Genomic DNA, 15423 nt, shown 5'->3' on the forward strand with positions numbered 1-15423 from the left:
ATGAACATAGTCACTACCTCTACAGTAATGAGAACTTTATAGAATCATGGAATCATAGAATGGCCTGGGTTGAAAAGGACCACGATGATCATCTAGTTTCAACCTCCCTGCTATGTGCAAGGTTGCCAACCACCAGACCAGGCTGCCCAGAGCCACATCCAGCCTGGCCTTGAATGCCTCCAAGGATGGGGCATCCACAACCTCCTTGGGCAACCTGTTCCAATATGTCACCACTCTCTGTGTGGAAAAACTTCCTCCATCACTTCTTTAGTAATATTAGTGTGCTCTAAAGTGTGGCTAAGTAACAATGAGATTGCTTAAGTTTTAAGGATCTTTGAAGAATTATCATCAGTATTACAAGTATCTGTCTATATCTCACTTTCAATTACTTCCTATTCTACGTGTCAGAAAACTGAGGCCTAAGTGTGGACGTGGGCTCTCTTCAGAGTCACTTGGCAAGCAAATAATAGTTTGGAGGAGATCTGGTTTCCTTCTATTCTTGAATTGCTTGTCCGCTGTCAGTTCTATGTAAAAGCTGGCTGTCAGTACATGGCCTGGCAACATTCACAGTGCTTTAGAGGAAGCAGAGAGTAATGGTTTTTATGCTTAATATTTCCTAATTGATTAGAGGAGCCATATAACTGGAAGTGTTAAGTCTGATGTGAAGTGTAAAATCATCTCTACTTGTACCTAAGAGAAAGTTTTTTACCAGATTGCTGTATCCACAGTCTTGGGTATATTCCATCTGGGATAAAATTCTGCTTGCTGAAATACTCATTGTACTAAACAGCTGTTTATTTCCATCCCAGAAGCAGTTATGCATGGAGCGAATCTTCCCTAGTCTGTGGGATGCAAGTGGATGAGAGGCTCTGTTTTGGGAGTAGTAGTGTAGTAGGGATTTCAACCACAGGACTGCAGAGTGAGGAACTCAGCAAATCTTATTAACTTGCAAAATAGATTCAACTGAGGTCTGTTTCTCAAGGAGACAAGATGCCGAGAGAAAATGAAGTTGTGAAGGTTTTCCTTGCCCAAGTTCGTAACCAGCATTTGAGTTTTGGCTTCAGTTGTCTGTTAGAGAGGTGAAGTCAGATGTTTTTCTCATTGGAGTGACCCTTTAACCTCACTGTGATTTAGGGAATTTTGCTTGCAGAAGGGTGAGAATCAGCTGTCCTCACAGCTCTGAAGACAAGGTACTCAGCTGTCTAGCAATTAGAGATGGAGGAAAAAAAAGAAGATGACTTCTATTTCTGCAGTTTGCTTTAATTCTTAGTCTAACATTGCCATGATGGTGTGTATGCTCTTGCATTCTTAAATACTGTGTCTGTCAGTGCTTGGTATCGACAAATAGTGTTGCACTCTTAATCCAATTACTGTAGTATTTGTTGTTTTATATAGAAAAGGAGGCATTAATGCATTTAACGCTGTTTTTGGTATTTTATATATTTATGCTGAAAGATTCTGACCACTGTGACAGTGCTGCAGGTAGCAGAGGATGATGCAGCTGCAGGAGGTAGAGGGAGGGAGTGGCGGTCCTTTCCACCTCACTCTGTTTGTATCATGGGGCGCTGATCATCTCCAGTCAATCCCCTAGCATTGTGGTGAGGACAGGTGGGCTGCCTTGCAGCGCATGGGGGCATTTTTTACTTGGCAGCAGAGCTTCTTTATAGCTCTTTGTGGTAGCTACAGACATGCAAACTGTATGTGCTGTTCATGGGGATGGAGTGGAAGACAGGAAAGAGTAGCATACTGGGGGAAGGGTGAGTAGTAGTTATCTTGGTCCTCTTGGCATCCTTTCTAAACATACATTGTGTTAGAATACATTGTACTATGCTACTTGCCAGATGCTCAACATTACTATGAGATGAACACGTTTTGTTTCATACGGCTTGAGTTTTTTGGTTAGGTTTTTTGTTGTCATTTTAAATGCATGCGATTTTTTCCTACATGTCATCAATTTGGGGTTAGCTTACAGTAGTGGGGGGAAAAAAAAACGCAACACCCAAACAGACCAAAAGATCAGGATATTCCCTTAGATTTATTTGTGTTTTGGATAATCTGGGGGTAAATCTTGAGCTATGTTTTGCATAGCAAAAATTTGCGTTGGTCAAATATTATCTGGATACTTTCAAGGAATTTCTCATTTTACCTGAGCTCATATCAGACAAGAAATTTAGGTGTTGTTTTTTTGGGGGGGCAGAATTAGTTGTAATTGTGAGACTGCTTTACTTTTTTTATAAGGAAGACATAACTTTTTAGTTTGAAGTTACAAACAAAATCTCCTAAATACAGTGCTGTGCCATTGGGTATATTTAATCTGCTCCCCCAGATGTGAAGATTAGCACATAACTGAGCAGAAGGGGGAATAACGCATGAGACTACTCATGAAGTGAATCTTAGATTGAATATTTTTGTATGTAATTTTATACCAATACATTGTTCCTAGTATCCCACTGAAGCCTTTTCATTTAACAGGTATGACTAATTAATGGAAAATGAAGTCTTAAAATAGCATTAAGGAAAACTTTACCAAAGACTGTGTCTTAGACTTGTGTATTTAGCAAAGGTAATTTCATTGTGTATGTTCTTTGTTTCTAACTTTGATAGCACTAAAAATAGTGGAAGAGTGCCAGTGGGTAACTTCATTGATTTTTGAAAGCACAGAAAAAGGTTACTATGATGCTTCTCAAATTTATTAAACTCCCAAATCTGATCATTCTGTCCTCTGATCTCAGCTGAGTGGGATTTATGGGGTTTGTGTCAGTGCCTTCGGTGATGTTATAAAGACAGTGTTTTCATACTGGTGAGCTGGTCTGGGCTGCATTCTTCTCTGCTATGATCACTGTGGAGTTTCTTTTAAGCACAGGCTTTCAGAGCTTTTGCTTCCTGTTTCTATTTAGTATAGTGTTTTGGGAAAATTCCACTTGTTAGTTGGATATTATTTCTAATTTTGAGCTATCCTAAAATGTTCACTATTTTTTATGTTGATTGATTTCCTTGCTTCTCAAAGTTTTGCTTGTTGTCTGTAGAAGTCTCTCTCTGAAAAATCTTTCTGCTTTCAAGGAGCTGAGAAATTAGTCTTCCTATATACTGAACTTCATAGCCAATATGTTAAAGTCACCGTCAACGCATATACAGTGTGATTATCCTAATGAACTGAATATGGATGTATTTAGCATAACAGTTTAAAAACCAAGTCTGTAGATCTAAGGACTAAACTAAAGGAAATGTTATTCATATAGTTTTAAATTCTAATGGCATTTCCCAAACGTACGCTTCAGCAGGGCACAAATCTTCTGAATACTGAATAATGTGCAGTGCAGAAAGATAAATATTAACTTAAATATGTATTTAATTATTACCTAATTCCCTTTTATCATACTGGAGGATTTTTTTAGGTTAAACTCGCAACAAATCATGAGTTTTTTTTCTTTTATTGTTTGTTTGTTTTTTAGTTAGATGAGTGGTAAATACTCCCATGCCTAATGCCTTTCATCTTACCTTTTGTGTTGTCATGATATAGAGTATATCAGATGTTTCATACTTAGCATGAATTATATTTTCATGTTATGAAGGCAACAAGCAGAAAGCTGTTAGGAAGTGGCTTAAAGATACAAATGTCCGTGGTAGCAATGGCTGAGCTTAAAGGTTTGGTTTGTTGTTGCTTTTTTTTTTCCCAATCAAAAGGATTTCTTTGGTTTTCAGCTCCCTCTGACAGCCTTGCCTATCATAAGACATCTTTCATAGGAGATGCATGGGGTTTTATTTCAGTATTTCAACTGTGATAGTGCTCATACTCAGAGTTAATGGCCGATGTCCCCTAAAAGCAGGATTAAGGATTCTTTGGCAAGCGTTGGATGCAACAAGCGAATGAAAGATTTGTCAGTGAGAACTTCCGACGCTTAAGATAAGTAACAGCATTGTGTAATGCTGAAGGATTCGTAACTATTACAGTGACAAATACATGAAACAATTTGTTGCAATATCATCTTGACAAAGATGTAATAGGACCTGGATTTCTTTGGCCTAAGAACGTATTTATTGATAACACTTTGATTTTTCCAAAACAAAAAATGAACTTTTTTTTGACAGAGATGTATTAACATTTAATGTATCTGCTCTTTTAAGTTGTTTCCTGGAGGAAAAACAAACAAACAAAAAAACACTATGCAAATAGTTGTTTGTGATGCAGATCATTTATTTTCAGTGGAATTTACTTTTTGTCAGGAAATTGCCTACAGGAAAGCTGGGGGGGGCTTTTTTATAAGGGCATGTTAGTGACAGATTGAGGGGAAATGGTTTAAACTGGAAGAGGGTAGATTTAAACTAGGTATTAGGAAGAAATTCTTTACTGTGTCAGTGGTGAGACTCTGCAACAGGTTGCCCAGATAGGCTGTGGATGCCCCCTCCCTGGAAGCATTCAAGGCCAGGCTGGATGTGGCTTTGAGCAACCTGGTCTAGAGGGAGGTGTCCCTGCCTGTAGATGGGGTTTAGAACTAGGTGATCTTAAAGGTCCCTTCCAATACAAACCATTCTATGATTCTATGAAATATTATCTTTAATCTCACCAGGGTTTTTTGTGACCTGTCAGCTGTATCTTTCCTCCTTGTGTTTAAAGAAAAAAAAAATCATGTAAAATTACTCACTGAAGCAAAGACCATTACTAAGCAGTATTACAAAAGTGTCATGTCTCAAGTATTTGCTGACCATTGATCTCAGTACTTGATGGATTTGAACATGTGTAATTACAGTTTCAGAATATTTCAGTGCTCCACGTACTACGTGAAACCCTGACTTTTAATGTTTTGATTCTCTGTGTGCAAATACGGACACTTTTTTTACTCTTAAAATTTAAATGCATAGGGTCTGCACTAAGGTTATGGTTTTATACATTGTGGCCTTTATCTGCCTTCTTTTTAGCATGAACTCTGTGGGAGGTGGAACTACCCAGATACACGTGCACTTAATTGTGTGTATATACACAAGGAAGAAGAAGATGCCACTTACTGGTTATAGAGCCCAGAGGTGAATTTTGACAGCCTCCCAGGGAAGCCGAGCTCTTTGGAGACTGAAGTTCCTATGAGATTTGTGAAAATAAGTAATGGGAGAAGAGGGAGGGAGAAGAGAGCAAGTATGTGCATTTAGTGCTCCCAGTGAGGAATATACTTTTATTCTCTTACCTTTTTTGTTAGACACCAGAGTCTGTGTTGAGCACCACGCATGAGATGTATGTCTGTAGGATGTTGAGCTTCATTAGTTCTGTCACGCGTAATTACCTCTTTTTACTGTAATTGCCTGGCAGTCAGGGAGTTAAAAAAAAAAAAAAGACATTATTAGCCTTTGGTATTCTGTTAGTGCATGTAAATTCTTAATATTTCACTATCTGAAACGTGAGACTGCTATTGGAATGGACTTTTCTTTTGGAAAGGGAATTGCTTGAATGAGTAGCAGAAGGCAGAAAGTGTGTGTGCATGGGAAGGCATGCTTTTCTGTCATTGCTAAGCAAGGTGTAATAAAGATGGTGTTTTTGCTGGCTGAGGAATTGTACTGAATACTAAAAGCAAGCAGATGAGAGCGGGGTCAGTTTTCAGTATTAAAACGTTAAGTGCTTTTGGGCAGAGTTTGAATGAATGATGGTTCTTCAGTGGCTTATATGAACACCTTGCAGAGGGAGAAGAGCAACCGCACTGACAAGAGAAATATCAGATGTGTTTTATTTGTTTAGAAAAAATTTGCTTTGTAGGACTGGGGCATCCTACCACATGAAGATGCTTTCATGAGGTTATGTTTCTTCTGATTTCTCAGCAGTGTTCTCCCAGCCTATGTTCCAGAGTGCATAGTGATTGTGTAGTTCAAGGTGTGTCCTATCTAGCCACAGTTAGAATCATTGAGTTATGTTATTTAAAATGGTGCTTGCACCAAATCATGCCAAATATAACATACCAAACTTCTTAATGGAAAATAAAATTGTAGGTAAATATTGTTAGACTGGGATCACCAACGGAGTCACAGAGAAGACAATTGCCTGAATAACAAAAGTGCTTTGAAAAAAATGATCTAACTCTTAGGAATTTTCCCATTCCCTTGGGGATGGGGATTCAAAAACAACACAAAGGGGATTCAAAAACAACACAACCAAAACCTCACTGCTATAAATCTGTTCTGAAAATAAAAATCCTTTCTGTCCCAGTTATTGTCAGTCAGTGTGACCTCAGTGTGTGAGTTAGATCCTCTCACTGAGGATCTCAGATGCTTTTCTATGCTGTGAAGAGCAGTCTCCTGGCTCCTGCCTTTGATGGTATGTAAAGACAGTTGTGAAGAGGAATTCAACCCCATAGTTTGTTTAGAGTTTAGATTGCTTGTGGATGGCAGTGTGGTGGTTTACTGGGAATAGTTGGGATGTATGAGCAACATAGATGCAGTACTACTTGTTTCTTTAGTTTGATCATCAGCCTTACTGAAGTCATCAATCTACACAGATTTATATTCTGATTTTAGGCACTCTTTCTGTAATTTCAGTTACTTATTTTTCACCCTAGAGCTTTCTAAAGCATTAGCTCTGATACTGATTGTTTTTTGGCAGTGTAAGTAATTTGGCCAAGTTAGCACAATCTGAGATTACGCCTTCCCTTCAGTGGTGCTTCAGTATTCAATGATAGATTTGAAATCCAGTTGTGTACGTAAATGGCAATGGTATGGCAACCTACAGTTGTTTCCAAGCCATTTGGTTTTTGTACAAATTAATGAAGTGATAACTGTGCATTGCAACCTGTAGATGAAGAACATGGATGTGATGCTCCCTTTATCGAGTAATTCAGCTGCCTGCATAGGCATGCCAGATAAGAAAGCTATGAACAAAAATTGCAGTGAGACTTTTCCAAAAGAATAACAGCTGGATCTCAGTGGATGTGTAAAATATGTTGAAATGATAAGAAACTATAGGGAAGAGAGAATAAGATGATCACTTATGAGTCAGTGTGAGCTGTTTTAAATGTCCATAAAATGCTTTTTCATAATCTTGACAAGTTTCATCTAGTAGGTGAACTTTCTAAACCAATTTCTATTAGTTCAGACAGTCAAGTAGATATATACCCAGCTTTGTGGGAGGTGAGAATGGCATCTGAATGGCTTTTTGTATCGTGTCTGGCTCGGGCTGTACCTGCACAAGCATAAGGATAGGTGACCAGGGGAAGGTGCCACACTGAGCTTTGTGAACTTAGCTGAGGCTGAGAGCCTGGCAAGAGCTTGTACTTGTCTGCTGGGCAGCTACATGGTGCCCATCTTTCTGATGGCTGCGGGTGCTGGTGTGGTAACCTTGACCCCCAGTCCCTGCGCTGCTGGCTCTTTGGCTTGATGTAGACTGCTGTGTTTCAGCTGCTGTATGCTTATGCAAAGGCTGTGATTTTTAACTGTGCCGAACTAGTCAGGAAGAGATAAAATTTGTGTATAATCAGCTCCATAAAGTGAACTAAAATAAACTTTGTTTCAATTAAAGAGAGAGTATTTATACTGCTTTTATCTATTGGTTTAATAACATTTTTTAAAGTCACATCTTCAGGGGTGTGTGGACAATTTCATTGTGCAGACCAGCTCATAGTTGTACCCACACCCCCTTCAGCTGGGACTGAGTACACTCAGATATTACTATGATATGGCCACATTCTTTCTGAATGTTTTCTCTGCATTATATGTAGATGCTTCAGCAAAAGGTGCTTACATAAAATGAATGATAGTTGAACTGAGGTCTTAAATAAAAATTATAACATTGATTTGACTTGATTTTTGAGGGAAAATGCTTTCCTGGAAGAAATGAATCTTTGTCTGCTTTCCCTGAGGATGGCAGTGATTTCTCAAAACTTAAGTATTTCTGTCTACTTCACATCTCACTCCAGTATTTTTACCAAGCAGTAGCTCAGTTTTAAGCTCTGTTGCTCTCCAGCTGCGCTGCATTGCTGCAGTGGGACAACATTTGTGCTTTTGTTTTGTTAAGTGTTTTCAAACGATGTGTATGTGGTTAACAGGGAAGCAAGGATTTCCATAGCTGTTGTGCTAGCATATGCTCTATTAGAATTCGCTTTGTTATCACGATGGGAGTTTACCTTTTTTGTTTGTGTGATTAAGTTTTAAGAATAGAACAGAAGATCATGAGGCTCAGTGAGATCTTAGCAGTGTGTATAGGTGGCTGATGACAGTGCACAAAAGCTGTGGAACCAGACTCTTCCTCCAGTGCCCAGCAAGAGCTAAAAAGCAGTGGATACACACTGAAATGTAGTTAATTCCGTTTAAATGTAAGAACGTTTTACTCTGAGCACAATTGAACACTGATACAGGCTGCTCAGGGAGGTTGTGGAGTGTCCATCTTGGAGATGTTCAAAAACTTGAGCGGGCATAATCATAAGCAGTCTGCTCCAAATGACCCTGCTTGAACTGGGTATTGGACTAGATGGAGGGGGGGGGGGGGGGGAGCTTTTGGCCTTTTTGATGCTGTGAACCTGTCGTGGGTACTGCTCGTAGTAAGAAGTATTTTAATTCTAGTACTCTAGTGGTAAGGCTTCTTCATTTTATAATATGACACACAGAATACAGAATGGCTGCCAATTTCTTTTTTTGTGGACATATGTTGAAGAATAATGTCCTTAAAGACAAAATAAATGAACAAGTGGTCATAGTCATCCATTCAGGGAGAAAACCAAAAAAGATGCTGTTAAGTCACTCAGTTGCGTATGGTGAATGACTTAGTACTAAATGTTTTCTTGTAGTTACACCTGTCGGATTTCATATTTTCCCATGAATGGCAAATATTTCTGTTCAGTAAGAGACTTCAGAAACCAGGTGGGACTGGTTCATGAGTAATTCGCAAATAGGAAACTCTTTCTTTCATTTTCTGTCAAGTAAGTTTGTCAGCTTCAAAACAATAACAATGCATTTTTCAAAAAGTATTTTAGAGTCATAGCCTGTATACAGAAGAGCTTAGTTACTAAGATTTTAAAGGTAAGTTTGCATTAATTTTTAAGAACTGGAAACTAGGCTAAGCTGAACTCTATTTCCCAGGGGCTTATAACAGTTGATCTCGCTTGAGGTATGCTTGAAATAAATTTAAAGCTTGTAACATTTTATTCCAACTAAAATGCAATTTCAGCTGTAGCCAGTGGGCTGCCTTTTTTTTAAACACTACCTGAAGTTTGAATCTTGGTTAATATTTGAAGTACAGCTTGATTCTAACAGCGAAAATGTGGTGTTGTAGTGAGGACCCTCTGCAGTTTGAGATGAGTCTGGTTGTAATAAAGACGCATTGGAATCACGATCGAAGGGACATCTCTGCGTGTAGGCTAAGAAATCAGATTTTAATAGTGTAAAACAGCTGTGGTACCTCTTAGGACACGTTGTTACAACTTGCTAAAAAGTGACTTCTTAAGAATGGGTTCTCTGTTCACTGAATGTGTTTGTTTTTATAGAAAAATAGTAAGTGCAAGTTCAGCCAGACTTTATATTGATGTCCAAAGTATGATCAGATCCTTTGTGACTTTGACTTTTCACAGAATTTGTCTCTAAATGTGGTTTTCATTGATATGGTTGTTAATCTCAAAATATTTCCTTTTTTTCTTTCTCTTCTTGTTTCTCCAGTGGGAAGAAATTAGTGGTGTTGATGAGCATTATACTCCAATCAGAACTTACCAAGTGTGCAATGTTATGGATCACAGTCAAAACAATTGGCTGCGAACAAACTGGATTCCACGCAATTCAGCGCAGAAGATATATGTGGAGCTCAAGTTTACCTTGAGGGACTGCAATAGTATCCCTCTAGTTCTGGGCACTTGCAAAGAGACTTTCAATCTGTATTACATGGAATCCGATGATGACCATTTGGCAAAGTTCAGAGAGCACCAATTTACAAAGATTGACACCATTGCGGCTGATGAGAGCTTCACCCAGATGGATCTTGGGGACCGGATTCTCAAGCTGAATACCGAAGTCCGTGAGGTGGGACCTGTTAGTAAGAAGGGCTTTTACTTGGCTTTCCAAGATGTAGGTGCATGTGTTGCCTTAGTCTCGGTGCGAGTGTACTTCAAGAAGTGCCCTTTCACTGTCAAGAACCTCGCCATGTTTCCAGATACAGTTCCTATGGACTCCCAGTCCCTGGTGGAGGTGCGGGGTTCTTGTGTCAATCATTCCAAGGAGGAAGAGCCACCCAAGATGTACTGCAGCACGGAAGGAGAATGGCTAGTGCCCATAGGGAAGTGCTTGTGTAATGCTGGCTATGAAGAGAGAGGCTTTGCGTGCCAAGGTAACGATGCACTCCATGTTCATAGCTCAATTATTAACAGAGCTTTCCCTTTATGTCCCTACTATGTGTATTGGGTCACGTTAATTTTCTGCAAACTCTTGAGAGAAATAAATTAGTCCATAAAATTGCCATGGAAATAGGGTTTATTTGGTCTGTGTAAATAATGTAATTTGATTTTGAAATATTTGACAAGGTTAAAAAATTGATTTTTAGCTGATACATTATGTAGCAAGTCTAGTTTCTCTTATCGTTCTTGGAATTCCTTTCGGTAGATTATACTTGTCTCAAATGCATTTGTTATGTTGGAATATGTTGTTTTTTTGTGAGCGTTTCTTAACTTTGTGTCTTGATGTATAAGTAGTTAATATCTACTGCTGAGCTGCATTGATTAGTTGGGGTTGATCAGAAAAAAATATATAGCATTTGTTCAGGTAGTGTAGTCCCTACACGTAGATGCATTTGGAAAATTAATGTTTGAATTTCAAAACTACATTCTCATGAGTGCTCGTGTATACAACTCAAAATCATTTTCTACATACTTCTTGATTTCTGCAAACTGTGGTTATGTGAATGCTCCCAAGAACAGAGACGTACACCAGAGATGTTGATTTTTTTTTTCCAGAAATGGTCTTTCAGATGTTAGAAAAATACATAACGTATTTATCTAACTTGAATATTAACCAAAACCCTAGTGGTCTACATTTTGCTTTTTACAGAAATATGGTGTGGATTTTTTTTAACTAGTTGAAATTTTAACCTGTTTTCATAGTGCCTGGATCTGTTAAATTGTCTTTGTTGGGTAAATGACCAGAAGTTAAATGTAAATGTCTGGAAAGGTCATAGATGGAAGGAGTAGTAGCTGAGATATTTATTGTGTGGTGTGCAGGTACGTATGCAGATACGCATGTATCTAAAAGAACAGAAATTTCAAAGCTATTGATATGTTACTATTCTGAACCTGGCTGAGAAAAGCTTCTTCCTTTTTCATCAGTTTGAAGGCAATCTTATGTAAAACACAGGAGTGCTGGAGGGCTACTAGGGCCTGACTGAGCCAGGGTATGTATAGCTGTGTAGTTGCAAAACATTCCTGTAATTATGGTGACTCTTTCAGGAAATGACAGGTAAGATTTGCAGGAGTGGAGTATGAGTGTTATTTGATTTTTTTCTTTTTCTTTTTTTGCCCTAAATATGAATAACTTGGGGAGCTGAGTATTTGGTTTTTTTTTGCAGATAGATACAGATACTGAGAAGAACAAATTAAACTGTACTGCTAAGAGCTAAAATGAGGAGTGGATATTGTGCAGAAATGCTTCAGTTAGGGCTTCCTATAGCTAATAATGTTTAAAAGTTGGTGATACTCTTCCAGCTACTGCATATAGTCTTGCTAACTACAAAACCTTTTGTTCTTGTGGATAGTTGAAAGCTGTTGGGTTAGAATTTAAACTACACGTGATCACAAAAAGGCGATCACTGCTGAAAGTTTCAGACTGAAAATGAGCAAATAGAAGTTGAACTTAATAAAATACATAAAATAAATAATTTCATTAAGAACAGATTGTCAGGTGCTTAGGGTATGCAAGGCATATCCTACTCAGCTCTGCAGCAATTAGGGTAAGAGTGGGTATACGGCATAGAGTAATAATGGGTTATTAGGGACATATATGGTTATATCGTGGATTATTTTGAAGGCATAGAATCATACCATTGAAATACTTACCTTTTTTTCCACTTCCCCACCAACTATTGATCAAGGGAGCAGTGCATGATGAAACCATTAACAATAGTGACAGGTCATTCTGGTTTATTCTGATTTAACATATAATGTTCTGGAAACTTTTATTGGAAGTCATATTTATCAAATATTTTTGGTGTTATGTGATTGAAGTGACGCTCTAAAAGCAGTCGGTAACCCAAAACCTCTGATTTGTTTGCATCAGTAACCCAGCAGGAGTTGAACTGTTCAAAAAAAGAGTTCAGTTTTAAACATAAACCTCAGGCTGATGGTTACTCTTGCATCTTTCTTCTTTATTTTCTTCTTTGTCTTTTCTTGCTTGTCTTTTTTGGGTGCTGGGTTTTTGGTCATAATCAAGAGAGCAATGTAATCAGGACTGTACAGTCTGAAGAATCAGGTCTGAAGAAGAGCCAAAATGATATATTACAAGTATTGGCTGGGATGAAGGCCTTATTGAGGGGAAAAATAAAATTTTTCATTTGAAATAGTACCAATAGAGGATTTTTTAGTTTTATAGTAGTCAGCAGCATTCACCAACTTACAGTGGCCGTGACTACTTGATTTCATTTCTTCAAATTTTTGTTTGCTTCCTCCTGGAATGTTGTTTTCAGAAGTAGTGTTATTTTGCAATAGCTGGGGATTTTCACTGATGATTAAAATTAAGGACCCTAATGGTTTGCCATCAGCCAATTTAGATTTCATTGAGAACAGTTTCTCTTGGTACTTGAGCAATTATGAAGGCATAGTCATGCTCTCAAATAACACAAACCTCTGTCACTGATGTGATATAAATATACCCACATCTGGCTCTGAAAAGCCTAGGCTGGACAATTGGGCTCATTCAGCATCTTTGTTCGTGTTGGTTAGGTTGTTGTTATGCTCTTGATCCTACCAACTAATCCCCATTTTACAAGTTCAGCAGTAGGATACCTACTTATGAAAGAATTGGGACCCATTTTGTCATGACCACGTTTGTCCTCACTGTTGTGAGTGTGTGGAAGAATGATTTATCCAAAGCTAATTGTATACCTCACCTTGAGCAATTCTGGTCTTCGTAATCTACTTCAGTTAACAGCATGAGATTTAACACCTCTTACAGCAAGTATTTTAACACTTGTTAATTATTTTAGAGGAAGTGGTTTCATAGAAGTTAGTTAAGATGTTACGTTTGGACCATGTTGGAAGAGCTTCTCTATCATAGTTTTTTTTTCCTGTTGGCTAGGTTAGTTGCAATTAGTTAACTAAATATGGTACGTGTAATCCATTGCTTACTGTCCATTATTGAAGCTTTGTTAGCGCATACCTCATAGTCATCCTAATAAACCATGTTTTAATATTTTCTTGTTGAATAAAACAAATCCTTCACAGTATCTCTTCTAAATTGTCTTCATGCCACCCTGATCAGACTGCATTCTTTATAGCATCTTCTCTTAGAATTACTGTTTTAACTTGTTTCAATTAAAAAAGAACATCTGGTTGGAACTACACAGTGAATGTTACTTTCTGAGATTCTTCTGTCAGTTCCCTAGTCAACAGGGATAACCCATCTTTTCCATTTTCTTTCCATAAAAAAAAAACAAACATAGTGAATTAGATCCAAAGGTTTATCTGCCTTAATGTTCTTTCTCTGACAGTGGCTAAAAGCAGATTCTTAAGGGAAAAAACAACTGTATGAAGTGCTGCTTTAGTGGGTATACCTTTCATCTTCTACCAATCAGCTCTTGCCTTCCAAAGTATTAAGGTGTTTTAAAAAAAAAAAAAATACTAAATTTAATAGGAATCAGCATCTTGCTACCTGTTAATTTGTCTGCTTTTTTGACTCACTTATTTTGAGCATAATTTTTTATGTCAATGAATGTGGTAACTGCTTGTGTTTTTTTTTTTTAAAAAAAACCTTCTTGCTGTGTCTAAGCCTTCTGTTTAAAGTCAGTTAGATAAGGTTTTCCATGTCCTTTTATAGTGAGAAAATAACTGCTGCCTTTTTAGCTTAGGTATTAATGATAGTCTTGATCTCTCTTGTCTACTACTTGTTTTATGTTTTCCCAGCTCTCAGTCTATTTTGGTGCCTTCTTATTTGGAGGACAAGCTAATTTCTCCATGCTTTAACTCATCGTTTTTGAGTGAGCTATCCATTTTGACTGTCCCTGTGCCTACTCAAAATAATGCAATCTTTATAAAAAGGACAATGAGGCTTACGTGCAATATTCAAGTTACAAATACATGAAACTTATGCAGTGGCATAATGTTTGGAAAGGAGCATTCACATCACCTGTCCAGTGAGTGATTTGTATGTGGAGACACTAGGCTCTGTTGGGTTTTGAATGATAGAGACTTGAGTAGACTTCATGATGTGAGGGTTGGCTAGTTGGGGTAGTAGTTATCAAAACAAATGGGTAAATGTAGGATAAACATTAGAAAAACTGTCTTAACTGTTAGTTCTGTAATAATTTGGAACTCTCCTTGGCGTAATATTGGAAAACTCATTTCAGGAGATGTTTTTTTTAAATGCAGTAACCAGATGATAAAGGAAATCCTGTACTAGCAGGGTTGGACTAATAAACCTCTTCCATCCCAAACTTGTCTATTCTGTTGTTGATTTATTTCATGCACTTCAGAAAGCCTAGCTGGACATAGAGAACCTTTTTTACACTGATCTTCTTAATTAGCAAACATACAGTGGGCAATTATATGCCCACATGGGAGTGTGAGTGAGCTTGAATTTTCTTTTGGGCATTGCTGACAGGTGAGGCTTTAACTGAAAAAGGCTTTGTGACACACCATCAAGTGGAAGGTGAAATTGGTGAGCTTGAAAGGAATGGCTCACTAAGTATTGAATTACATTTTCTGCACACTACCATTTCAGGGGTTAGTTCTAAATTTTAGCTGCTGGAACTGAGTAAATCTGAATTGTACATTTCCTTGGGATGCTATGTAATGAAAGTTTAACCTCAAGACCTCAAGTGACTGATACATTGTCTATAACAAAGCCAGAGAAGAAGAGAGGTTTTAATCTGACGGTTCCTTCCCTGTGTATATCATTTTTAGCAATTAATCATGGGTTGAATAGGAAGAAAGGGAGTAAGGGGTGAGGGAGGGAGAGGTGAAGCGTGCCTGGTTATTGCAAAAAAGACTCCACGAAATCTCAACTAACACTAAATTATTCAGTGCTTTAAGTTGTATAGTGAGCGTATCCCAAATCATATTTCTCTCTCCGTGAGTTTCTGGTGATATGAAAGGAATGCCATCTGTGGCTGCTAAATCCAAACCATTGCATTCGTTGCTTAATTCTTTCACTAGAGTGGATCCTGCACTTGAGACACAAATATGTAAAGCATCATTAATGCTTAGGATGGAAAACATTCCTCTATTTTTGGTAACGCTTTTAATAATCATTTTGTCTTGGAATAAG

The 15423-nt window shown here is 37.9% G+C and overlaps 1 protein-coding gene across 4 annotated transcripts in view; it reads left to right on the plus strand.

Annotated features, from left to right (window-relative positions):
- The window catches only part of EPHA3 (EPH receptor A3), a 221216-nt gene that overhangs the window by 61325 nt on the left and 144468 nt on the right, over positions 1-15423 (plus strand). For all 4 annotated transcript variants that reach the window (NM_205430.3, XM_015295857.4, XM_040669158.2 and 1 more), the window contains one exon: positions 9622-10282. In NM_205430.3, the coding sequence (NP_990761.2) occupies positions 9622-10282 (661 nt within the window). The remainder of the gene's footprint in view (positions 1-9621; positions 10283-15423) is intronic.

Source organism: Gallus gallus, chromosome 1 (assembly GCF_016699485.2).
Source record: "Gallus gallus isolate bGalGal1 chromosome 1, bGalGal1.mat.broiler.GRCg7b, whole genome shotgun sequence".
NCBI lineage: Eukaryota > Metazoa > Chordata > Aves > Galliformes > Phasianidae > Gallus > Gallus gallus.